The sequence below is a fragment of the Lates calcarifer genome, linkage group LG13, assembly GCF_001640805.2.
Source record: "Lates calcarifer isolate ASB-BC8 linkage group LG13, TLL_Latcal_v3, whole genome shotgun sequence".
Lineage (NCBI taxonomy): Eukaryota > Metazoa > Chordata > Actinopteri > Centropomidae > Lates > Lates calcarifer.
In genome coordinates, this window is record NC_066845.1 from 21391982 (window position 1) to 21419680 (window position 27699).

Sequence of the window (27699 nt, forward strand, 5' to 3'; positions counted from 1 at the left end):
TTGTTGCTGCTGTTTGTCTCCGACTGAAATCTTCAGAACGACAACTTAAACTGATTCTGTTCGATTCAGATTCAGACCATTTGAAAAACTCACTCATCATTACGGGAATGGTCCCTGCAGAGCTCCAGGTCTACACTGGGTTTCTCCTGAACCACAGAGCTTTAAACTGCAGGTCTTAACAAACCTCTGAGGTTTTCACTGAGAGGAGGATGATCAGATGGAATCTGTTAGTTCTGATGTGAGACGATCTGCCTCATCAGTCAGCAGTCAGTATAATGACATTACATGAGAGAGTGTTTCAGGAGCCCAACGTGTTTTTAATGTTGAACAGATTAACATTGTTTTCAGCCTGGCTCGGCTCTGACAGATTCTGTGAGATGAACACAGCAGAGTTGTGTAGTCTGTTGCTTGTTTCAGGCTCACAGAAGCCTAATTCCCATTAAGTCCATGAAGTGGTGGTGTGTTGAAGAGGCTCATTGTGAGCTGGGCAGCAGTGTAGCTTTAAGAGGGAGGTGGGCAGCGCTCCGATGACGCAGGAATAATCCTGAGAAGATGCTTCAAAACTCCAGGCCGGAGCCAGCGTGTGTGTGGCTGCTGGCGGAGCTGGAAGGATCCCGAGCCTGGCAGGAACTGGAGCTGAGAATATTTAGAGCAGGTTCAGGAGCCTTCAGAGGAACTCTGAGTGCAGAGTAAAACACGCACATTCAACCAGAGCCGCTTCTGTCAAAGACAAATCCAGTTCTTTACCATTAAAGCAGTTAGAGACGGCGACGGGCTCTCTTTCTTTTTCTCTCTCTGTGTGTGTGCAGCTGTCTGAGCGCTGCCAAGTGGAGCCAACTTGGAGAAAGAAACACTTGAAGAACATCTGTCCAACACTGGTTCTCAGGTATCTGAAGCAGGACCTGGAAAGTAGCATCATGCCATATTTCATGTCACTGTGTGTGTACTTTCTGATGACTCTGAGCCCAGTCCGGACAGACACCATCACCGAGGACATCAAGGTTTTGGTGTTTTTGCCTCAGAATAACTCCTACCTTTTCTCACATGCCAGAGTCGCACCAGCGATTCTTTACGCGCAGCAGAGGCTGAAGGCGAACGGAGGACAGTTCTCCGGCTTCCACTTCAACATCCAGTTTGAGAACTCCGACTGTGTCAGCGTCAACGATGCCCTGTTTGTGTTAGTGGACAGGTCGTGTGAGCAGAAGCCGGATCTGATCCTGGGTCCGGTGTGCGAGTACGAGGCGGCGGTGGTGGTGAGGCTGGCGTCCCACTGGAACATCCCGGTGATCTCAGCAGGTGCCCTGGCCACAGGCTTCAGCAACAAGGACACCGAGTACTCCCACCTGACCCGCATCGCCCCGTCCTACGAGAAGATGGCAGAGATCTTCACCGCGATGTTCGAGCACTTCAGCTGGAAGAGCGCGCTGCTGCTCTACGAGGACGACAAGGAGGCGCGGGACTGTTACTTCACTCTGGAGGGAGTCTATCACCTGATGACCAACTTCAACATTAAAATATACGCTGTCAACCAGGAGGATCACTTTGACACTGACGACATCCTCCAGAACATCTATGACACTGAAGGTAATGCAGTTTTAACCCCCTACCTCCACCAGATGCTTCATATATACTCTACTGAAGTAGTCCTTTAAGAAATCAGCTTCATATCGGTTTCAGTGTTTGGCATCACATGTCCACTGATCTGCCACTGGAACTGAAAATATGGACCAGTTAACCCACAGTAAATTAACCTACTTTATTATCAGCTAAAGGCTAATGATCTCAATTCAGAGCGCAACTAAGGATTATTTTTATCACCAGTTAATCTGCCGATCATTTTCTCAGTGTTTGGTCCAGAAAATGTTCGAAAAGTCCATCACAAGTTAATGTCTTCAGATCTCTTGTTGTCTACAATCAATACTCAGTAATAGAACTTAAAGAGATGTAGTTATTCCTGATCAGTTCTTGAAGGTTTCCTGAGTCATGTAGTTTGGAGACAGTTATTCTAGTTAGTTCCAGAAGTTGTATTGAGGTTATTACTGACCTCCAGGTGAATTTGCTTGCCAGAGGGAGCAGTGAATACTTGCTGCTCATTGATGTATCATTGGAAACTGTATTTCTGTATTTTCTGCTGCATTGTACGTTCAGTTGCAGACACGTGTTGCACTCTGCCTGTGTAGATCATCTGCTGTCAAAGAAGAGGGAACTAGGAAATGTTTGACAGAAATGGTTTCCTCATCAGAATGGTTTCTGATTAATTTTCCATCAATTAATCAAATAACTGAGGTAAAACTTATTCAAAATAAACCTGTGGATGTGTGAAAATGCCACTTAGGACAATGGTGTTATTTGTCATGGCCTTAGACGGAATTAATAATTAAAAAGTAATTGAAAACAGTGATTGACTGCAGCCTGACTGTGCCTGAATAAAAAGTAAAGTCACCTCATCCTTTCCTAGTGCAGCAGGAGCTGACACCGAGGAGAAAACTGGTGATGGACATTTATGTTTCTATCCATCCTCCCCCCACCCTTCATCACCAAGACAGACTTACATAACATCCTGCGTGCTATTGGCACAGAACACCAGGTTATGTTTACAGACTTCAGTCATGAGCCACATGGGTTAGTTGCTTGAAATTGTTCAGAGGACCAGGACTTGGTGGAGCAAGCATGTGTGTAAAATAGGGTGCAGTGTTTCCTCTGTAGCCTCCAACAGTCATGTAATACCTCAAACACCATCATTGTCTTGCTATGCACCATTTTCAGGACAGTCTCTCAGGAGGACTAACTACATTTGTCAATTAAAATAAATTGTTCTTGGATAGAAAATAAGCCTGTTTAAAATGTCCTGTGGGCTTTCCAATAAGAATCCCTGTCATATAAAAGGTATAAAGTATCCTCATGACCCTCAGAACACATTGGCATTTGGGGGAAAAATCAAGAACAGAATTGCTTTTTGCCATGAACGTAAAACTGATTTTTAATATTTCACTTTTGTCCAACATCAGACAGCAGCAGCAGGGCTGTTTTCTTTGTCTACGTGAGGCAAAGGTGTAAAAACGAGCCTGCTGTACTGGTGTAGTTAAATGTAAATGTGCACATATTTGCTGTGTTAAAGCTTGGTAGCATTTTAATCCTGTTTTAAAGTCAAATCAAATGAAAAGAGATGTATGCTGAGGCTGTTCGCTGGCTGGCCCCTCAGCAGTGATGAGCAGCTTATTGACTGCAATCCTCTGGTCATGACAGTTCGTGGTTACATCACCTCATATCACAGGAGTGGCTGATGTATAAATTAGCATATATTATACATGTTAAATGCTGAAGAGCTACAAGGAGCACCTGATGGCAGGAAATTAGTATTCCTGGCATGTCAGGTGCTTAACTGAAAGGTTTGAAAAGATTGTACAGCTTGGAGGGCTGAGAAGGGACAGGCTTCTTATACTGAGGCACATGATTCACATGTGTAGGTATGTTTCATAAAGCCAAGTAAATATAACATGATTTTCTTTTAAGTCAGTGCTTCCATTCCCCAGCTCCACGTTTGGTACATTTAAATGAAGGATTTCACATTTGACCATGCTGTTGCATTTCTGAGCTTTTTCCACACTAATGATGCACACAGCCTTCAGCAGCCTGGCCCTCAGAACAGATGTGACTGTGCAGCAGGCTGCCATCAATCATACCATTACTGTCATGTTTCCTGTTCCCGTTCTACAGATACTGTAAACTTTGGTTAGATTCAAGACCAGACACCTGGGTCTCTAAGAACACAGAAACATTATCAATATATACATCAGAAAACACTGTGTGGATTGTTATTTGTCACACGTCCGTCTTCGGAATATTGTGCTCATGTTCATGAGCGTATTGCTAGTGCCAAAGTGATCCTGTAAACACTGGTAGTGTCCTTCAGCAGCACAGTCTTGTTTTCATGGCCAAGCTGCATAGCTATCTCCTGATAGTTCAGACCTCAGTGTTCCCACACTGTTGACTTGAATGTGACCAGGTGGCCTGGAATCTCAGGTATACTATTAAACTAGCCTGACTTTTACCACAGGTGTGACCACTTGATCATGATTGGACTGAAATACTCATGTGACACACAAAGTTGGAAGAAAACAAAATAGCAACCAGACTTTTGTTACATTAGTAACATCATTTGAGCTTAAGAAGATAAACCTGCAGTGGGTTGAGGTTGGGGCTGGGGGGATGTGTCACCGGTCTGGTCCATCTTTCTGAATTATTACACTCTTACAAGTTTCTGCTGTAGTGTCTGTGCTAGGGCTCGATGGTATGGCCTCAAATTCCTATCATGATATAATCTGAAGCACAGACATTAATGGTATATATCACTGTACATTTATTTTTCTTAAAACCACTGCAACCACAGTCTTATTGACATTAACATAAAACTGACACCCTTTTATCTGAATATGTCACAGACATAGAACAATCTAAACATTTTTCTAACCATTTCAACTGAGATTAAACAAAAATCACTTGACTTCTTTTTGGTTACAACGCTTAACTTATCAGACCATCATCAATGATGGATGATTATTATTATTGATGGCCATTATCCAAGACACACTTCATGCAGAAAGAGAGGGCTGCCAGTAGTATTGTCACAGCAGCACTGTTGGTGGTATGGACACACGTGTGTGAGTCCCAGCAGTTCAGTAAAGTAACTGGCACGCACAGGTGGGATAAGCCAAATCAACATCTGTGTAAAGGAGAGAACCAGCATGCCCCCAGAAACATCTAGAATCTGCATGTCTGCACTGTGTTTTTGTTTTATCATGTATTTGTCTGCCCTCTCTGGTTGTTGTGGCTTCTAATGGCTACTTCCAGCCGGATAATCTCAAACTGGTTTCATGAACATTACATTGAATTCAGTGAACTTCAGTGAGCTCTCCAGCAGCATGAGTGTGCAGCTGACAGAGATGCAGAGATGATGTGACGCAGTCACGTCAACATGGAGCAGAAGTTTCCATACACACAAACATGTATGTTCTGTTTGTCACAGGACTCTGTATCTATATCACATCAGTAGCTAATGCCATTATATCAAACATGTACATGTGCTGAAAACACAGTCAGTCAACCTTTCTATATCACATCCAGTTCATTCACAACCATGGTGGAAAGCATGCATGGAGGTAGAGATATTCTTTTTTCCCACGCTGCCCTCCTGATGCATTGAAAGTGACCCACAGAGGGATCAAGAGGGGACAAGACAAGAAGTTGTCAAATGTAACAATCATATCGCTCCTGACTTCAATAAGCCAGAGCTTTTCCTGTTTTGGCATCTGTACATATTGCCATTTGTTTGGAATAGTTAATATATTATTATTCCTATACAATAATGATGCAACTTTCTTAAAATAGAAAAATGTTTCTCAAATTCATATGATAACTTCACAGTTGTCACGACTAATTTCTAAGTTCCTTAAGTTTTGAGAGCTGAAAGAGGACAACAGAGATTAGTTATTGGATCACTGTTGACAGTAGGTTGTTTAATCTTCTTATCAAACACATTATCTGTGCTTTCACTGTGGCTTTGAGTTACTGCTCCATTTTAAACATGCTGCACATGATGTGTCTTATCATGAAACAGTTAGAAACAGAGTTATTATTAATATATTTTAGTTAACATTATTGAATGAAAAAAACATACACATTACATTACACCTAGACTGGAATAATGGTGATTGATTAAGAGATAGATAAATACGTCTTCACTCTCAGGCTGCTGCTCCAGCAGACTGGAGGTAGAGCAGTCGCCCACCAATCAGAAGGTCGGTGGTTCGATTCCCGGCTCCTCCAGTCCGCGTGCCGACGTATCCTTGGGCAAGATACTGAACCCCAAAATTGCCTCCGGGTGTGTGAATGTGTGTGTATGTGTTAGAAAGCACTTATATATATAGAACAAGTGCTGTGTGAATGGGGTGAATGTGATCTGTAGTGTGAAGCGCTTTGAGTGGTCGAACTAGAAAAGCGCTATATAAGTACAGACCATTTATGCACAGCTGTCCACTGTGCTTACCTTGATCACATCTCATGCAAATGAAAGCAGGCTGCCCATTTCTGCAGGAGACGTCTCTGTGCATCCCTCTTTTGAACTTTCTCTTCAGCAAGTGGCATCTTATGTTTTATTCTGGAAATCAGTTTCAGTGCAGAGCTTTGCAACACGATGTGAAAATTTACAACACAAACTACACTAAAATTAAAACTGCAATCAAACAACAATTTTCACTATGCATCTCTATTGTGCCTGTACTAATTAATATAATCCACACCACCTGCCTTGTGGTGTGTGTGTGTGTGTGTCCTGTGTCCAGACAACAATATAATCTCCTGGAGAAGTCAATTTAATTTGGGCTGTAGTTGTCATGCGTCACTGTGATTGGATCAGCTGTTTCAGAGCTGTGACATTAGTGATGTGATTGGCTGAGAGTGTGTTTATTAATCACAACACCCTCTGATTTATTTTCCACTCCACCCAGTCCTTTTGTATTTTGTGCTGCTGCACAGCCCTGAACCAGAATACCAGGTCCCTGTATACTTACTGTAGTGTGTTCTTGTGGGTTCTGGCCTGTTGTGTTTCTGTGTCCATCCTGAAGTGACAGGATTCCTTGATATTTCTCCAGGTGTCTGATGACCTTTGACCCCTTTCCCAGGCAATGCTGTGAGTAGTTGCAGTCCAGTGTTCATTTGGTCTCCTGATGTAGCACCATCACCTTTGATCTCTTACACCTCTGCAGTGTTGCTCTCGGGGGGTCAGTTTTGTGATCAAGTGGCTTTGTGGCTCAAAGACTACTGTGGCTAGATCTACTCTGACAGTCCAGTCATGCAAAGGAGTGTCTGTTCTGGGAGGTAGCAGTATCTGCTCTGGTCCCTTTAATGTAGTCATGCTAAATAACATAACACATATCCTGCTGAGATATAATAACAGATTTAACATTCAGTTGCTGCTTTGAATGTGTGAGGAGAAAGTTTTCAGTCAGACACTTTTGTTTTTCAGTGTGGTGGAGCTGGGCTGTCTCTTCAGATTTCTGTCAGGAAATTGAGGAACTGAAACTAATGATCTGAAAAAAAGTCTGTGTTCTTTTATTTAATTAATATTACATACTGACATGATGTTTATAATAAGAGTACCTGCTATGGATGCTACAAGGACAATACCTCCACCTTTTCAGTCTCTCACTGGTCTTTTGTCTCTGCCAGTCCGTTACGCTGTGTTATCCAGATGAGAGTCTTTCAGGTTCTTGCTGTTGTCAGTGCAGTCATCATATAATACTTCTTATAAATGTATCCTCACCTCATTGTGTTTATCATAGTTATTATTACTTTTAAGAGCAGAGATGCACAGACCAGTGTTCTCATGGTTGTGCTGCTGCACACAGGAAGAGAAATGAACAATGCTGCCAATTCCAGGAAGGACATTTGGATTGTGTGTTTGTTTTGAGAAAACAGTCCATGCAATTACATCTTATCTTTTTCCACCAACAAAAATATGGAGATTTGATTTTAAATTCCATTTTAGTCACAGTGTTTTTGGTAATAACACTGTTTGGAGATTTAGTCACAGTTATTGTTTAATGATGTCAGTTTCATCTTGTCAGGATCTTTTCTTTTTTGTTTCATTAACAAAATGACCTCTGGTATGTTGTTCTCTAGTTTTTCCATCTTCAGGTAGAAAGTCATGGCTTCAGATGGTCCTCTGTCTTTCCCAGTGACGCCTGAGTCACTAGTAAAGTATCTATCGTGTGGCCATCAGACTCTAACCCTGCTGTTACTGTCTGCCTGTGGGACGTGGATTTGGAGGAAAAGGTGTGTGCACGCAATAAAAAAATTCTTTGGTCAAAGCAGCAGTTAACAGTGAACTGAATGTGTGTGTGTGTGTGTGGTGCACGGTACCCACTGAACCGTAGGCTTCATCAGTTTAATGTCTGCTGTCTGTTGGCCAGCACCAGACGTGTTGGCTGCAAAATCACTGTCAGAAACATGTCAGGTGACGTCTCACAACTGCTGTGTGTGTGTGTGTGTGTAACAGCTGCAGTGCAATCAACACTTATCTAAAAGTACTTTTTATTTGACTGATAATCTCACTGAGAACCTGCTCCTTCCATGATATATTTCTCTGGATGAGCCTTCAGGAATGGATGAAAACTTCCACCAGGGTTTTGAATCTATGAGCTATAAGCAAGCATGGTCTCTGTGGCTCTCTGATTGTTCATGTTCAGCCAAACACACAGCTGCATTCTCCAGTTCGTGTAGTCTGCTGTCAGTGCAGACTCAATATTACCACCCTCAAATACTTTCTTAGCACATAAAATAAAGGTCAAAGGTTAAATGGCCTCTGTAAAGTTACATTTACCTGAAGTCAAAGAGCCTTGTATAGTCAGCACTAGATCAGCAGCATCATCAGACAAGTCTGACTGGATTTTCAGTCGAAATCTAAGATGATCTCACTCATGGACAGAGAGTTTTCACTTTGCTTGTCAGATTATTTACTAACAGACACACACAGAAAGTTCACGTCATATAGCCACTGTTCTTGCACATGACTGCTCCTGTAAAATGGTCAATTGTTCTTATATCCAGCTAACAGGATACAGTGTGTTAATTAGATTTAGAGATGCTGGTCCGTTTCCTCTGGTTCCCAGTCTTTGCACCAGGCTAAACTAAGTGGCTGCTTCATATTTAAAGAATAAATATGACAGTGGCATCGATCTTCTGATCATCCTGATCATGTCAAGCTTTTACTGTAACAGTGAATTCTGACTCCTGACACTGACCATCTGCAGCTCACTTCTTCCTCTCTGCACAGTCTGTCTGTTGGAGCCAACTAGAGAAGACAGGCCAGAGTCCAGCTGTAATCCAGCAGAATTCTTATTAAAAGCTCAAGTGTTGTTGTTTCTTTACAGCAGTAAACACTCTCAGCACCATCTGTTCCTCTCTGTATCTTCCACTGAAAGGTTAGCTAACACTATCAGCTTCTGTCCAACAGGTCTGGAAACAGCAGTGCCTGAGGCTGTACATTTATAACTGCATTAGAGGTGGACGTGTGGCTGAAATCAACAACATGACGTGATCAGAGCAAAATCGCTTCTAGTTAAACTGGACAGTGGTGGGACAGGAGACCACTATTTGTTACAGAGAAATGAACTTTTTGTGGACACCTGTGTAAATGGTGTTTTTACCTGTAGAGGTCAGAGCTAACTGCATTTCACATGTAATGAGTGAGGTTACCTTTATTAATGCAACAAAATCACTAACAACTAAACCATGGCCACATGCTGCAAGTGCTCCTCTGCATCATTATGTTTTTAAAAAGTTTAGAATTCAGTATCAAAAAGCAGTTGTCAGTGGTTTGTATGAATGTAACAGCCACCAGATCATATTTCTATTCACATAATGACAAGTCCCAAATACACTGATATTGAACACCACACAACAATAAATCTTCATAGACAACATGTTTGTTTTCCTCCATAATCTGATCTCTCAGCTCAGTCTCCACCTGTACTGACTCCACCTGTACTGACTCCACCTGTACTGACTCCACCATACTGACTCCACCTGTACTGACTCCACCTGTACCAACTCTTCCTGTACCGACTCTTCCTGTAGTGGCTCCAGCTTTGTCAAACAGTTTCCTAGTTCTGTTTAGACTCTCAGTACTCCCGGTTCAGGTTCAGGGACAGATCCTGGTCTGGTTTAATACAGACATAGTTCAGACACAACCTGCTTACTTAAACTGAACCAGAACTGTGACCTTTCCCTGAACCTGAACCAGAGAACTTTTCTTGCCTAAACTGTTGCACACTATGTACACTCACTCTGCTGCCATTAATACATTTAGCACTGAATTCATTCAAATGATACGCTGCTTCTGAACATGAGCCAGCCAGTGAGTATATTTCCTACAGAATGTACCTGCTGTTGTAGTTTAGTTGTATAGACATGTCATTTCTGTGTGTGTCACTGTGGGAAGCCCCAGCCGCAGCCACCTCTATCTGTCTCTGTACAAGCAATAATACATGTGGTGTTTTAAATACAGAAGAACAGGATGGACACTCACTGTCATTACACCTGTTTCACAGCTGAGAGTTCAGCCTCTAACAAATCTTGTTCAGTGGTGAATTATATTGTATTATATTGTACCTTATAAACTGTGACCACAGTGTCAAGTTCAAGCACTTGGTTTGGAATGAACTGCTCTTTCTGGAATATGATGAGACACTGGGGTGGTCAGATTTATTCAGGAAGTAGTCTACTAATGACAACAACCTACACCCTCCATCATTGTTTTATAATGTATAATATTATAATATATGAGTGAGATCATACATTTGAAATGATACATTTTGAGGCGTGTTCCTTCACATTTTAGAAACAGAATCAACATTTTCAGCTGATTCTTCACTCGCACTTTATCAGCACCTCGTGCTTCTGTCAAAATCCCCTCATCAGTCTGCTTCAGATTTTTGTACCTTTAACCACACAATATGTAAGAACCACTTGGGAGGGAAAATGAAGCACCTCTCTCACGATTGGTCCATTTCTGATGTTAATCCTCCTGAGACATGCACTCCCATCCAGAGTCTGTATGAAGTCTTTGTGTTTGGAGAGAACTCCCCTTGGGCTCCTGCATAGTTGTAAGGCAATGACTGGCTCTTACTGTATGACCACAAATGTCTTAAGGCTGAGTCTGAAAGGGCTGAGACAGTGATATGTTACCAAGGACAATACTGCTGATAACAACAGATTGGGACATCATCAGTCAGTTTAGTAATCAGCTGTGTTTGTGTATGTCAAGGTTTGGTTTCATCTACTCTCTGCTATCTCCTGTTCACCTCTGTGACAGACGGATCCAACAACTCAAATCCTTGTTTTTGGAGTAATGGCATTACAAATTTACACAACAGCCCCCTATTTGCATGAGCTCCAGCTTTTCAAGTTTATGGCCAACATAGGGGACTTGAAATACACTGTGGGCACTCAGTAAGTGCTCCATGTGCTGCCCCATTCCTGAGTTAATTTGTAACTAGCATCAGTGCCCTAGCAAAAAGGAAAATCCAGAAGTTTTAAAATGTTGCTGGCTGCGAGCGCTGCCCCGTGGAATGGCTTGCAGAGCATACACAGGGCCAGTAGTGTGTGTAGAGCTCAGTGTAATTAAAGGGTGCTATAGTGCTGGCAGGACTGAGGTGAAGTTTGTCCCACTGACTCAAGGGATATTTCAGGAGGTGTGTTTAAGTGACAGAGTTGTGAGGAATGTTCCAGCAGACTCTGAATCTTCCTTATTAACAGGGATGCGGGGCTCACTGTGTTTTCAACTGCAATCCTTGTTTGTTGGTTTATTTATTTCCAATCACTGCGACAGCAAAGGAAAATGTTATATCAGCCCAGTGAATGTAAATTTCACAGACAAGATATTTCTCCTATTTTATGTCAAACACTGCTCACTACATGACTTTAAATGAAAGTGTAGTTTATAACCTGTAGAGCTCCAAATGAGAACAGCTTCGTTACTACAGTTCTAACACAGTCAGCTGTGTATCAGTGTACTGCTCACTCTGCCTGAGACCTTGTTGGAAGCACATGGATAAACAAAGGGAAAACTCAAACTGGAGCTCATTAGTGTTGTAACTGTTTCTCCTCCTTTCTGACTCACTTCACTAGTTTCTGCAAAACCCATGAATGAGAGGAGCAGGAGGTCAAAATGAAATGAACTGTGTGGGAATTACACACATTGATTCTCTTCGTAGCTCAGTTCTCCACTGAGCTGTGGATAATGACCAGTTTTCATTTCATTCCTTTATCTTAGTTTATTTCATTTTATTTGGTAGATTTGTCTCCATAATAGTTAGCTGTCACCTGCGAGTCTTGATCAGTTGGTCTCTGACATTGTAGGTTCTGCTTTGGTGCAAAGTGCAGCTCTGAGTCGCTGTGTAAGAGCAGCACCAGCAGCCTCAGATCTTTATGGTGAAGATGAATCAGGAGTTGTTTTACAGACTGCACCGATTCCATCTCTGTTTCTGTTCTCTTAGACAGGTGTGAGATGAATGTTGACACTGTGCCAGGTTCTTTTCTCACCTGTGTTAGTTTCAGAGGAGGATGTGCTGTTGTCTGTCCAACCCAGGTACAAAACTGCCTTTCGCTCTGTCTGCCTTTTGCCTTGGAGCAGCACAGCATGCAAACCACATCACTGTTGTGTGATATTTTGTTCATTTTATTTGATGAAAGCACTCTCACACATAGAGGTGTCTCTAAGATTGCTCATTTATCTTTTTGATTTGATTTTGCTCATCTGTTGCACTCTGCAACCAGCTGACATGATTACACAGAAAATACACAGTCTTAATCAGATTCTGGTGTTGAATATGCCAGTGAGACAGAATAAAGACTGAGGTGTAATTCTTGAAAAAAAGAAGAAGCAGTATGCTATAGTTCAGTATGCTAAGTCCTTCAGCTGATTAACTTTACCTGCAGCTCTCTGAAGGTTCTGTGTATCTGTTCAATCTGCAGGCACCAATCAGAGTGATGTGCACTGGAAAGCCAGGATCACACACCACAGATCCACTCTGTGCAAAACCAGCACCAGACTGTTGCACATTAGTCACAGAGACCTCTGTGCTTATGTGCACACCAAACCTGTTGGTTCAGATTAATGATGATCAACAGGCATGTTGGACACGTATTAAAAACATGTCCCTGCCCTGATAACTCCACCAGGACCATCTGTTCCATCCAACTCTCTCCCACTGTCTTCATTTAAAAAGACAGAGAACGCAGCAAGTGTTGCCTCGAGTCCTGAATCTGTGTTTACCAGGTGTGCAAAGATTCTCCAAGTCCACAGTCAGTGTCAGACGTCTGTTGCTGACTTGTTAAACTAGCATTCTCAATCACGATAGGACCAAAATAGTCACATGGCACACACATTTGGAAGACAATAAAATATATGCAGTGTTTAATATTTCCAGAATACACAGCTCACCCTGACTGCAATTAGATCATAAGAGCTGGTTGGGGTGTTGGAGATGGGGGTGAGGGATTGTATCACAGTTTCAGTCTCGATTTCAGAATCATTACACCTCTGTGTTAGTGATATCCCATCATGTGACAGAGTCACATTGTTGGTTAAATGTCTGTGTGGTGTGTGTGGAAATAAGAAACTGTTATTACTAAAATATTCAGAAAATACTGGTGATTCTTTCCTAATTTGAGCAGGTAAAACCAACACTGACTAAATGAAGTCACAAACTATTTTTAAAAAAAATGGTGAATTCAATCTGCAACACAGCAAACCACATTCATTTTTTATTCAATTAATTTAAATGTAAATTTGATTGTTTAAATTTATGGCACCTGATTGAATTTTAACTGATTCATTGTATGAATCATCATTGTAGGCAGGTCCAGAAATGTGAATTTAGCTGAACTGAGATTGCTGGTAGGAAATCTGAACTGCTGTATGTGCATACATTAATGTCCTGGATGAAAATATCTGTTAAGAAAACTTGATTTCAAAGCTGTCAGTACATCATTGCAAGTTGACCTCTGCATTTAAAGACAATGAAATCCCCCCTCATTCATGCCTCAGCAAATGATGCTATTTAAATGAAATACATTAAATATTTTGTATTTTTGTGAGTTTTATTTAAATGTTTTAGTATGCTGTGCATGTTCTGCCTGTGCCTGTGTGAGTTCTCTGAGTACTCCAGCTTTCTCCCACAGTCCAAAGACATGCAGGTTAACTGGTGACTCTAAATTGTTTGTCTATATTTATTGGCCCTGCGATGGACTGACGATCCGTACAAGGTATACTCCGCCTCTCGCCCAGTGTCAGCTGGGATAGACTCCAGCCCCCCCTGCAACCCTTAACAGATAAGCAGTACAGATAATGGATGGATGGATGGATAGTATGCTGTGTTAAAGGTGTTGACATATGGAATGTTTATGAATATGAATGTGTTTGGGTATTGTTGTCTCAGCACTAACATTTTGCAAATTGTGATTTATTTTCATTCTTGTGGAGGCAAATGTTAATCAATTGAGGCAAGTGAAGGAAAAATAAAAGGTTTATCATAAAGTCAAAGGCCCATCGAGATATGATTAAGTTCACAGGGTCAGGTGGGTTCTGTTTAACCACTGTGAAATATCAGGATATGATCTGTAATAGACGTGGACATTCAGCAGGACAAAGCCAGAAAGACAACAGCCAGGAGTTAAAGGGGAGGAAAATAACTCAGTCACATGTTAGCACGATGGCATCAAACAGGTGTTGATATATACAGACATTGTCTTTGCTGAGATCTGTGCTCCAAACTGCTGACTGTAATGACTATAAGTGCATATGTCTGTTATTTCTCTGCAGTGGTGATCATGTGCATGGGAGCGGACAAAATCCGTGAGATCATGCTGGCTGCACACAGACGACGGTTCACCAACGGCAGCTACGTGTTCTTTAATGTCGAACTCTTCAATGTCTCGTCTTATGGTAAAGTTCATGTCACATCACTTTCACGTTTGTTTTCAAACTGAAGTTATGATGAAAATCCAACTGAATGACCAAACATTTTTGCAGTTTCAGTGGATGAATAAGCTTCTATGCATCCACAGTGCAGTCCATCAATATGTATCAGTGACAGTGTGAGAATGTGATCAGATGAGTTTGAAATGTTTTAGCTTTAATTTGAGGGTGTTTATATAATGATACTGGGTTCAGGTTTTTATTCCTCTGTGTTGGTGACAGCCATGGCTGGAGGCATTATATTTCTGGGTTGTCTGATTTCAGTAATTGCCTGAGGGAATTTCTTCATATTTGGCACAAACTTGGACTCAAAGATGAACTGATTAGATTTTCCCAGTCAAAGGTCAAAGGTCCAGGTCCTGGTGAGCTTTGGTTCTTGTTAACATGGTATATCAGGAAGTCCTTCATTACACTTTAATTATCTGTTACAAACATTCACTTGGACTCGTGGATGAACTGATTAGAATTTGGTGGTCAAAGGTCAAAGTTACTCTGACCTTAAAACAGGTTTTTGGCCTCAAGAATGCCTGATGGGAATTGCTAACATTTGGCAAAAACTCTTGGACTCACAGATGAGTTGATGAGTTTTGGACCTGTGACCGCACAAAACACATGGCCATAACTCAAAAGGGTCCCACACTAATTAACTGCAACTGGATTGGATGGATGAATTAAACTGCAGCGCATTAATTGTTTTTCCTTTAACTTGTCACCTTCTGAATACAAACAAATCTTCATGTAGCTCTTCATCTACTAGATATGGGCAACTGTCTGCTGATATGTTCTGTATACATGCTACGTGCCCACTGACCTCCTCAGCCCTCACATTTGCAACAGCAATGAACATGGCACTGACTGTAATTTGTGTGCCACAGAATCATAACGAGTATAATTCCAAGGGAAACTGGCCAGAGTTTTGTTCGGGGTTTTGTTTTTTTAAACAGTTGTCTCTGGGCTTGGAAAATATGTTTTCATTTTTGATATTGTGTTTTATCTTTTTTCTTTTCTCTTCCCAAAATATTGTGTTTTTCTGCAGACCCAGTGTAATTGATTTTGATTTAACAATAATGTTTGTCAGTGGTTGGAGAATATACCTTGCTCTGTCCCTCTTTAATGAATTTCTAGGCAATGGCTCATGGAAGAGAGGAGATAAATATGACAGTGATGCGAAGCAGGCCTATGCTTCTCTGAACACGGTGACACTCCTCAGGACAGTCAAGCCCGAGTTTGAAAACTTCTCCATGGAAATGAGGAAGTCCACTGAAAAAGCTGGCCTTCATGACTGCAAAGACTGTGGAAGTGTACGTATTCCCAGCCTTAAACACATCTTATTGAATTTCATGAATTTTGTCTCTGTTATTGGACTCTGTTGGCAAATCAGAAACTGGGAGTATATCAGTATGTCCCTGTCAAATTTCTTAGGTTCAGTGCTGAACATTTTTTATTCACAGCTAACTAAACTCAATCAGTGATCAGAAACTGTTTGTGTGTCATCTTAGTTAATGTTCACGACCTGAAGTTCCAACCTAAAAATAACAGCTGTTAAAAACACCAGTGAAAGCAACAGGCAGCGACAGCTAAAACCAGAGGCGGTGTGGAAAAAGAAACATTGTCTGCACTCTAACTATTGCAATCTCCCATTTTTTATTAATACTTAATTAATGTAATTTATCTAAATATTTTATTAGTAACAGTCTAATATATACACATAAAAAATGACAGCTCCATGATATAAAATAACACTCCTATCAGTTTGCTATGTACAGAAAAACACTGTAGAAATTTCACAAGGAATTTCTATTTCTTTAAAAAATGCATGCACGAGGAGGGGGAAATAAATCAGTATTCTTGGCACTAGGGGGTCAAATATCAAACAGAGAATAAAGGAAATTATATTTTGTTATTATTTACATTTTTTATGAGAAGGGTTTTATGGTGGTGCAGTGGTTATTACTTTTACCCCTAGTGTTCTGGATTTGAATTGGTCAGCTGGGGCCTTTCTGTGTGGAGTTTACATTTGGGTTTGTTCCGGGTATTCCAGCTTCCCACAGTCCGAAGACATGCAGGTTAAGTTAATGGGCAACTCAAAATTGCTCATAGGTGTGGCTGTGAATGTGAGTGTGAATGGTTGTTTGTCTCTATATGTCAGCCCTGTGATAGACTGCTGATCTGTCCAGGGTGTACCCCGCCTCTCACCCAATGTCAGCTGGGACTGGCTCAGGATAAGTGGTATAGCTAATGGATGGATGGAGGTATTTATGCTAAATTCCTCATTTGTACCATGGGGTGACACAGTGTACACTGTGTAAATCCAAACTGTTATGGCGCTTTGCGCATACATTCAATGGCCACTTTTTTAGGGACACCTGAGAAATCTAATGCAATCCAATACAACAGCTCAGCTATAAATGTTACCTTTACAAAGATAATAATGTTCAGTTTTGAGCTGTCGCTGTCAGAGAATCTCTCTATATTTGTTTATTATTGAGGCTGTAGGTTACAGCCGTGTGGGGATGAACTACTTTGAACACTGAGCTTTGTCCACCCCATTCACAAATGGGGCAAGTGGGGGAGAAAAACTGAAGGGATTATTAGGATTCAGCTTCTGGTGATGATAAATGTCTGTGCCAAAATTTGTTCCAATCCGTCTGAAAGATGTTGAGGTGTTTCATTTGATGAGTGAATTTCTTGACCTGATAATGGTAGAAGATGAAAAGTCAGTGAATCACCAAAGTCAGTAGGCTTGATCCCTTATGGATCATGAATGTGCAAAAATTCAGGACAATGCTCACAACAGTTGTTGAAATATTTCATGTATATGTTTCAGCCAAAGTGGTCAACTAACTAACAGACAGACAGACTTACACTGCTAGCATGGCTAAAAAGTGTACATCAGACACAACACTGTTACAAGTGATAGAGTGCTGTTGGAGGAGACACCATCACAGAGTGTGGAAAAGGAACTAGTGTCCCCCTGAGGATACATATCTGCAGGTCTGAGCAAAGGAGGCAACACCACCTCTGAAATTTCAACAATTCATTGTGCAGGTTCAAACCATAGAAAAAACAAGTAATTAAAATCCATACAAGCATAAGAGTAGTGCCACTGTAGCACATGAACAGTTTTTTTTTCTTTTTCTTTATTTTCTCTCTCTGTTTTGTTTTGGAGGGCCTCAACAACTTCTGTATTTACAAGAGGGGTAGCCTTTGGAGGCCTTTGTCCTCTGACCTTAAGTGATTAAAGAACAGATGTTGTGATGACAACCCTTTGTTGCCTCTAACTTTATAATCATTTATTATTATTTATTATTTTAAATGTCTCTCTTGCCGATCTCATAGCACAGCTGCTGTCATTAATCTGTATTTTTGTTTATTTTGATCATTAAATAATGATTTTATCTGCAGCTCAGCAGTCTGCTGATAATCATGGCATTTATGAGCAGTGACTGGATTTCATGCTTCTGCATATTTCATGTTTCTGAGAAAACAAACAAAAAATATGGTAATAGAGAACAGAAAATCGCATTGCATTCTGGGTTGTCGACAAAGACAGTAAAGAACACTGTTCAAAGAGAGAAAAAAAAAACAGAAATGAGCCCTGAGAAAATCTTACTAACTCTCTGTCCAAACAGAGAGAAAGTAAACTCAACAGTAATGTAGTCGTATACGCTGCGACAAGGACTGCATAAGTGCCAGCTAGCATTAGGTTAATTTTAATCAATCACATGTCCAGTATATTAAATGTATATTAAAAAGATGAAGAAGACTCTTAACTCTGAGACCTGAGCTACTTGGTGCGGCTTCCAGGTCAGAAAGCAGAAAAACCAAACACCATGCCATGCATTGTAATACACAACAGCTCACCATTCTGACAACGTTTTAATCTCCACGATTTAGCTTTCAAATTCAAAAGCAAAATCCATCTCCATCTACCTCCAGACGACTCTGGCTTGTGTGAACAAAGGACCCATAATGCATTGTGCTGACGTCACAATCCTGAGCTCTATAAGAACAACTGTGTTGTGAATTTGACTGCATTAAAACACAGTTTAGGTGATCTCAAAGAGCAGGAGAATGAACAGAAGTTTACTGGGCTGTCTCCTTTGCTCACTCTTCTCCTTCTCCATGCATCCATCCATCCATCCATCAATTTCCTGTACTATTTATCCTTTAAGGGTCGCGGGCGAGCTGGTGTCAATCCCAGCTGACATTGGGTGAGAGGCGGGGTACACCCTGGACAGACCACAAGTCTATCTCAGAGCTGACATATAGAGACAAACAACAAATTCACACTCACATTCACACCTATTGCCTATTTAGACTCACCAATTAACCTGCATGTCACCTTTGTCAGAGAGTTCCTTGGACATAATTTCTTGGTTTTTGTTGTGACATGCAGAGTAAATCATGGGACCTTATGTACACAGGTGTGAGCCTCTCTAAACAGTGTCCAATTCAGTTTGCCACAGGTGGACAATTTGAATACCTTTGTAAAAGAGATATTTCAGTTTTACAAAAACATTTTTTCACTTTGTCATTGTGGATTATTGAGTGTAGACTGATGGACAAAATGGCAATATTATCCATTTGAAATTAAATTTACAGCACAATGGAGTCTGCAACAAGTGAGGGGGTCTGAAAACTTTCTGAAGCCACTGTACATTTTATTACAAAAACATTGTTACTGTTGTGCATCATGCAGAAGAGTCATTTTTTTTTATATAGTGCCAAATCATGATATCATGTTATCTCACAGCACATTTCATCTAGAGCAGGTTTAGACCATACTCTTTGTAATATTATTTACAGAGACCCAACAAGTCCCAGTGTCATTCCAGTTTAATTTCATTCAGAAGGTGGCAGCTGGTGCAGTCATTTTCTCTTTATGACTACATGTTCCATTTCAGGTCAACATGTTTGTTGAGGGATTCCATGATGCCATGTTGCTGTATGCCATGGCCTTACATGAAGCCATGAAGAATGGATACAGTAAGAAGAATGGGACAGCGATCACCTCAAATATGTGGAACAGAACTTTTGAAGGTAAAACACAGTTGTCACACTAAATCAGTGATGATTCCCACACCACTATGTTCAGTGTTACTAGTGTGCTCTGGTAAAGTAATTTCAAATGAAAATAAAATGAAAATGATACACTGCATTGCAGAGTTAGTAGAGTTACTCCAAAGAAGACATTGCTTTGCATACTTGCAGATGTGTGTATAACTCTGGCCTTACAGATACAACATTAAGATTGTGGCCATCTCCAACTGCACCTGCTGTACAGTGGTGCAGGAATGAGTCCTAAAGCCCGGAAGTAACTCAGCAGTTTAGCACTCCAGCTTCCCTTGTCCCAAAGTTAATGTGTGTTTTGAATGGGTTCTTTGGTTAGATGGCAGAAATAAGGTCTGTAGTTAACACAAGATCAGGACATTTTCATGTTTTATTCTACAACATAAAATACATCAGAAAATACCCCATTTGTAATTTGTTATGTTTTTACATGCCTTAAAAAAGCCTGTTGCTAATGAATGGCTAAATAAGACTAGAGGAGTTGTCTGCATCTTAACACCACACACGAAAACCAATCTACACACCTACATTATATACCTACAACCTCATTATTTTTACATTCACACTCTTGCTGTTATTACTATCATTAACTTTCTAAGAAGAAAGGCTTTTGTATAAGAGGTGATTTAACAATCAAAAGATCTATATGCAATTTTTTTCTATCACTACATAGCCAACATTAGCATTAACGGCTTTTTACTTACCAGTCTTGAGGAAACATTGCAAGTTCAGCATAAAACTTAATTCTTTTACTCACCAGGAACTGTGAGTCTTGTTTTTGCCCTGCCCACGTCGTCACTTTCCACTAGCAAATCACTGCAAACACTGCTCAGAGGGTGTATTCTAACCTCTTGTACAATAATTGCAACAGTTAAAGCTGAAATAACCATCATAGTGAATTGGTTAAGGTTAGGACAGTGGCAGGCCGTGCATTTCACAATTTCACTGGTGTCCACTTAGCACTGTCATTATGCTGTCACAGCTGTAGAAACCATCAACAATATGCAGAAATGTAGTATAACAGAACTTTGCATCACAGATAGGCATGTCATGTAGCCAGAATAAATGCCATTACTAAAGCAATGCAATAAAAAAAACCCAATTAAGACAATTCAACAGGTCTCCAAACACTGCAGCCACAGCTGCTCCACACACATCATCTCCAGCAGAAGCATCAATATTAACTAATAAAACGACAAAGACATAAAATGCATTTTCCTAGAAAAGGACTTATTGTTGGAACTGAGACGCGATAACCTCTACAACAGAGTCATTGAACTCTTCCTCCTCCTTCAGCCTTTGTGCATTTAAAAAACAGCCATTAAATCTATACAAACATGTTTTTTGTTTTGGTTGTTTGAGCTAGTCACTATAGATGCAGTTTGCTAGCTGTGACCAGTACGCTATCTGACCATCCAATCATATGACATGAAAATGCCAATATTATTGTAGGCCTGCTGGATGGCCCCTAGTGTCACCAACTTGAAATCTGATTGGTTAAAGGATCCGCGAGGCAACAGTTTCATCACCATTCATTTTAAATTACAGGGGCCTGCACTGTTGATTCTGAAGGCCTCAAGGCAGATTTCTTTTAACTTGCCAACACAAAGCTGAAATCTTATTGGATAAAAGCTCTAACATAAAAAGACTGTATTGGAAGCAGTGCAACCAAGAGAAAAGCAATGGGATCAAGAGAATAGACTATTGGGAACAATACAGTATTAATGAAAAAGCATATATAAAAATATAATTCAGTGATTGTGACAGTGTTTAGGACAGCAGAGAAGGCCTTGCTGGCCCTGACAGCCCACCATGGGGTTTGGAAAATAACAAACTCTAGAAGCACTGCCTATGCTCGTGCTACAAAAATAGTGCTGTAAAGGTAGAAATTTGTGGTCATTAAATCTCTGTCACGCCTTCTGCTAAAAAGGATGCTATTTCCTTCTCTCTTGCCCTAAAATTCAGAGGACATCCAGGTACTGAAGGTTAAACCGTGGGAGCTGTAGAGACACTCATTAGCTTATATGGTGATGATATATTGCTATTTTTATAGAATTCAGAAAAGTCAGTTCCTCACCTTTTGTAAGTTAATCACTGCATTTGGTAAGCAATTGGCAATTGGACAAAAAGTGACTCTTACTGTTCCATTTAGCTTGTTTAAGCACAGAAACTGGAAATAGGGGGAACCAGCTAGCCTGACTCTTTTAAAAGGTAACAAAATATGTCTACCAGCACCTTAAAGGTCAATAATTAATACATGTTGTGTATTTAACTGATAAAAACACTTAAGTAGAACTTCCACATTTCATAGTTGTACGGGGTTTATGTGCTTACTTGGCTCTGGCTTGACTATAACTAAGCAGTCAGCAGAAATTCCAAGAAGTTACACTTCCCAGTGGAGTGGTAGTATTTTTCTCTTAAAGAACAAATATGTACATGAGGATGCTATTTCTGGGTTTTAGCACTGCCTTTTTCACTATCATTCTTCACAAACTGGCCAAGCAAACTGGACAGCCTGGGCCTTGGTTCTTCACTGTGTTTATGGTTCATGGACTTTCTCTTGTTAACCATACGTCTTTCACCCACATCCCAAATGCATGAGTGGTCTTTAGTCTGAAATTTGTCCCCAAAAGTAGCCTCTGAAACACACACAATTACACACCCAACAATTAATCTATATTATTCATATTTATAACACTCAACCGTAGCCTCCTAAACAGCAATTTTCTATCTGAATTTTCACATTTTATTTCTTCTGTTTTTTCTTAGTTATGACCACATTTTATTGGTTGGTGATTTTAATATCCACATTGACTGTCCAGATAATCATTTTACATTTTGTTGACAAGATAGAAAATATCCAAAAATCTGTTACTCCTGCTGACCCACTTTTACCCTTTCTTTCACCCCCCACCACACTGCAAGATGCATTTACCCATATTTCCCCTAAGGATTTGGCTGACATTGTGTTCCACACCAATCTCACTTCTTTTCAACTCAATATCCTCCCCCTTCAAGTTGTAAGCAGGCCTGTATCTAGTCTCTCCTTAAGAAACCTGATTTGGACACAACACTGCCCCATAACTACTGCGCTATATCCAAATTACCTCTGGCTTCAATTCAAAATTGTTGAAAATGTAGTCACTAAACAGCTTTTGGATATACTAGAAGGAAATAATATATTTGGCAAATTCCAATCTGGCTTTAGAAAGAACCACAGTACAGAAACTGCCACTGCAGAGTGGCAAATGACATCCTAATGAGTGCAGACGCCAGTCATACCACTATTCTCATTATGCTGGACCTTAATGCAGCCTTTGATACGACTTGGTGGAACTGCCCTTGAATGGTTTTCTTCTTATTTATCTAACAAAGCATTGAAAGTCACCATTGGAAACTTTAGTTCCTCAACTGCACTGATGTCGTACAGGGTCCCACAGGGTCAGTGCTTGGCCCTATTTTGTTCAGTCTGTATCTGTTTCCCCTTTGTATTATTTGCCACTTCACCATTGTGTCCTACCAGTGACCTCCCAGTTATATGTCTCTTTTAACCCTGAAAACTGTGATAAACAATGTTGATACCCTGCACTGCTGCCTTGCTGCCATTGAAGAGTCAATGGCTGCTAATTTCATACAACTGAACACAGATAAGACTGCAGTCCTGGTTATTAACCTGGATGATATTTCCAACATTGTCACTCCACACCTAGGACCACTAGCAGCTAATATGAAGCCCTTAGCTAAATACTTGGAGGTTGTGTTTGATCAGCACTTCAACTTCAACCAGCACATCAAGCATCTTATCCAATCCTTCTATGTACAAATTAGAAATATTGCAAAGTTCAAATTAAAGCTGCCCAAAAACATAACTGAACTACTCACTCATACCCTCATACCTTTCCTCCCGCCTAGGTTACTGCAGCTCATTATTTACCTGGTAAATAATGATTCTATTTGCCATAGAATCAAATTCAAGATTCCTCTGATTACTTTCAACACTGTACACGATTTGGCTCCACTGTACATCTCTGAACCCCCAATTCTGCACCTAGCCCCGTCAGATCAGAAGGCTAGGCTTAAAACAAAGGTGGAGCATACTTTTACTGTCCTAGAACCAACTCTGTGGAACAAACTCCCCCTCACTATCAGAACAATAGATTCAGTGCCTCAGTTTAAAAAGCTTTTAAAAACCCACCAATACAAATTAGCATTTCACAGTTTTTAATATTGTTGTTTTTTTTTTCTATTATCTCTCCTTTAAATTATTGTATGTATTGTATGGTATTGTGTGACACACCCTGTAACTTGGGTTTTGAAAGGTGCTATTCAAATAAAGTTTATTATTATTATTATTATATTACTGCTGCATTCTATTACAAATTGAATTGTACCTGAATATAATGACATATGAATATTCTATTCTATTCTATGAAGATCACTGAAAAATTAAAAACTACTCATGGAACTATTTTTGAAAGCATTCTGGCTTTACTTTTCATGCCTACATCTTTTGTACTGTACTGTCACACACACATGCATACACACACATACACACTACATATGCTGGAAGGATATTATACTACTTGGAAATTATTTTCCTCTGTATTGTTGGGAGTGAACCCAAGTGATGCTCTTATTGTTTTTACAATGGTGGACAGGAATCGCTGGCCAGGTGTCCATGGATGGGAATGGCGACAGACATGGAGATTTCTCGTTGATGGCCATGACCAATGTTGAGGCAGGGACCTATGAGGTAAGAAGAAGCAAAAATTCCTTTTTTTTTTTTTTGCTTCCAAAACATTTTAGTGGGCCCTCCCCATGGGGCTGACATCTTACCCAACAGGCAGAAGATAGTACTTTCAAAAATTCCACTGAACAATAATATGGTATATTAACTTACAGGTGGTGGCCAACTACTTTGGTGTAAATGGAACTTTTCAGCTGCTGCCTGGCTTCAACGCTGACCATTTCACTCTGAGAGGAAGACATAAAGTACACTCAGAAATGCCGGATAAATCATGTAAATGTACACTACTGTTCACTAAACCTGTGAAATGTGACTTGGAATTTGTGTTTTATCTACACTATGTATATCTATGATACATTATGATAAGTAGCTACATGTTTTAACCAATACCTGTTCCAAACAGGTGGACTAGGAGTGTCAGCTTTGACTGGAGTCATAGTGGGAGCTGTTCTGGGAACTATAATGCTTATAGCATTCTACTTTTTCAGGTAACTATAGGTGATGTTTAACTTCTCATGTATACTAATATTGTTGTGTTCAAGTACTGGTGACTGGCTCACCCCAGCTGTCAATTAAACTCATCCACCTGCCCTCCCACTCAAAAGACTTTTATTCCTGTATACAGTCTTAAAACTAATTTGACTTGATGTTCATTGTTTTAACTATCAATTCTTTTGTTATTCATAACTTTTTAACCACCAACCTTATAGCTGAGAACTTTGGATGCAGTGAGACTGCAGTCCATCTGTCTGTTAAATACAATTTTTTTTTCATAGAAAAAACTATATGCATACAGCTTTTTATGTAAGTACAGTACATGTACTGTAAGTTGAAGCTGAAAAAGAGAGTCACTTTGCAAAATGTAACTTTTAGACTTTTAGAACAGTAATTTAAATTATGTTTTTCCTGCTAAAAATATTAAGACTCTGCTAGCAACTGCGTCTGTAACTGAGTGTTTCAGTGAGTAAGACAGTAGGATAACTGAAACAAATGATGGTGAAACTACTACTAGAATAGTTTGAAAAACAAGATCCAAGAAAGGTCCAATCAAGGACAAGTGGACTTGGTTGTAGAAGACATTTAACTTCTCATCTGGGAGGTTTCTTTAGCTCTGTCCTTTTTGGATAACTCTGACCTGTATCACTGAAAGTCTTCACAGACATAATGTGATTTATTCTTCCACAGAAAAAACTACAGGATTACCATTGAGCGTCGCACACACAGTGAAGAGGACGACACTGGGAAGCACCGTCAGTTACGAGAGGACTCCATCAGATCGAACTTCTCAGCAGCATAGTCAGCAGCAGTGGCTGTCCCTTCACAGAGAATCACACATCTGAATGTGACCAAAGACTGAGATATTTTGTGTTCATATCCTTCAATGTTTTGACTTATTGTAACTCAGGACAGTTGTAACAGTCACAATGCACCACTGATTTGGATGTTCCTCCATACATACAAAGATATATGATTGTACTGGTGTATAGAAAGCTTTGGCCATATACTCTTTGAGGGGCTTCTATGTTTTTTGTATTGAGATGGTGGTTACCATGCACTAGTAGGGTTGGTGAGATCTGTTGTACTTTTACTGTACTGTACAGGTTGACAAATAGAGCCCTAATGTTTAAGGGTAGTAAACAATAATGGCAAGCAAAACTTGATACAGCTGAAGTTAACTGACTAAAAAGGGATATAGGCTAGATCTATATCTTCATGTATATGCTATAAGCTACTGATATCAAGCTACTGATATTGTAATGTTTTCACTTCACCATAACCTTGTTGAGATCCAGCAGCCTCCATACAAATGACCTTATTCTTAACTGTGCATATTGCTCCTAAAAAGAGAAATACTGGGTCACATATCATCTCGAAAGTACATGTTTTCTACACCTTTAGATTGGTTCATTTACAGTATTTACTTTTATAAATTCAGGTGCTCCCTGCATTAAAAAATGTTTACTACTTTCTGATAAAGCATACTTTGCAAAGTGTGCTTTCTAAATGGTTAATAAATTCTCCACTAATGCTTTATAGATCAGTTATAAGAACAGTATGGGTTGGGTTATGGTTATTTTGGCCTAACAGCTAACTGCTCTCCAAATGAGCTAAAGGCAAACTATTACAACTTGAGTTGTTTTTTTGTAGCTCTGGCCTTTGGTGCAGTTGTGATCATGTGACCTGTCTGATCTTCAGAGTGCTCAACTTTGCCCTGCTGGACCTTTTTTAGCAAAGGAACTATATTTTGAGATCTTACCAATTACTGTGGTGAGTACAATGTCATCAGAACTGTTCAAACTAATGGCCAGAGCTGCAAAAATAGTAGTTAAAAAACAAAAAAGATGATGATATAGAAATAGTTTTTCCTTTATAGTGTTAGCTAAAAATATATACAATGTTTTTATTGGTTTTAATGGTTCATTACTGATGCATTCATTACTGAATTATTTAACATTACCAAATACACTCATTCATTCATTATCCATACCCCTTATCCTTAAGAGTCACATGCCAATATATATATATATAGGCATACGGGCAGTTTAGAATCACCAGCCTTCTTGCTGTGAGGCAACAGTGCTAACCACTGCACCACCATGCTGCCTCTTATCAAATACATATGTCCCAAATTATAAAGCCTTGATAGACATTCCTTATCAGAAAGCGGAACAGAAATCATAATTAACTGATATTCAGACAGGTAACAGATACAAAGATACATTCCATAAACAGTAGAGACTGCATGAAAAAAATATTTCACTCTTCATTAGTGAACTTTACATTTTTATAAAAGTCTGCGTCCATTGGGCCACATTACTCACAGGATTTAAAGACAAGGTTTTTATAGAAACAAAATAAAGACAATGAACTTGGTAAATAACCTCCCAAGCCTGTTGGTTCAGTTTGTGTGTTGGAGAAAATATTCAAATTTATCGTGTACTATTTATAAAGCAGTTTTATTCTGGAGCACCACATTCACTTGCTTTATTTAACACTCTGTATAATATTACTAATGACCTTTGGTATCTGGTAGGTTATAGTTCTTAACAGTGACCTTAATGTATTTAAGTTATTTTATGTTATTTATAACATCAATATTTTAAAATATGTTTCTCTCTGAATTTATAGTGATTTTATTAAACTTCATCCTATTTGTTTTCTTCATATCATTATTTCTCCATCAAATCTTACATGTCACATAATATTAGTGTAAGGGCTGTCTGATGTGTATGACAAGTAGTGTCAAATTTGGCACCTGATTCTGAGTTAGCTTTCGTGTTTTTGTTAGAATGTATATTTTGATCAGGGTTAGAGTTACTTTTATTCAACAGAAGCCATT

The 27699-nt window shown here is 39.8% G+C and overlaps 1 protein-coding gene across 2 annotated transcripts; it reads left to right on the forward strand.

Annotated features, from left to right (window-relative positions):
- Window positions 1–509: 509 nt before the first annotated feature.
- npr3 (natriuretic peptide receptor 3) lies at window positions 510–27524 on the forward strand. 2 transcript variants are annotated; one of them, XM_051075245.1, is made up of 9 exons: window positions 654–886; window positions 1052–1584; window positions 14384–14506; window positions 15665–15840; window positions 19447–19582; window positions 24271–24365; window positions 24515–24632; window positions 24763–24847; window positions 25545–27524. In XM_051075245.1, exons 2-9 carry the CDS (start codon window positions 1374–1376, stop codon window positions 25654–25656), a joined length of 1056 nt encoding a protein of 351 aa, XP_050931202.1. In that variant the 5' UTR covers window positions 654–886; window positions 1052–1373; the 3' UTR covers window positions 25657–27524. The 2 variants fall into 2 exon arrangements, with proteins under 2 accessions (XP_018525211.1, XP_050931202.1); XM_018669695.2 differs by having other exon boundaries at window positions 510–1584.
- The last annotated feature ends 175 nt before the right edge of the window (window positions 27525–27699 follow it).

Coding starts and splice junctions, on each gene's coding strand:
- npr3 (XM_018669695.2), top strand. CDS start 918: ATGCCATATTTCATGTCACTGTGTGTGTACTTTCTGATGACTCTGAGC. Junction 14,507..15,664: donor CTTCAATGTCTCGTCTTATG/GTAAAGTTCATG, acceptor ATGAATTTCTAG/GCAATGGCTCATGGAAGAGA. Junction 19,583..24,270: donor GTGGAACAGAACTTTTGAAG/GTAAAACACAGT, acceptor AATGGTGGACAG/GAATCGCTGGCCAGGTGTCC.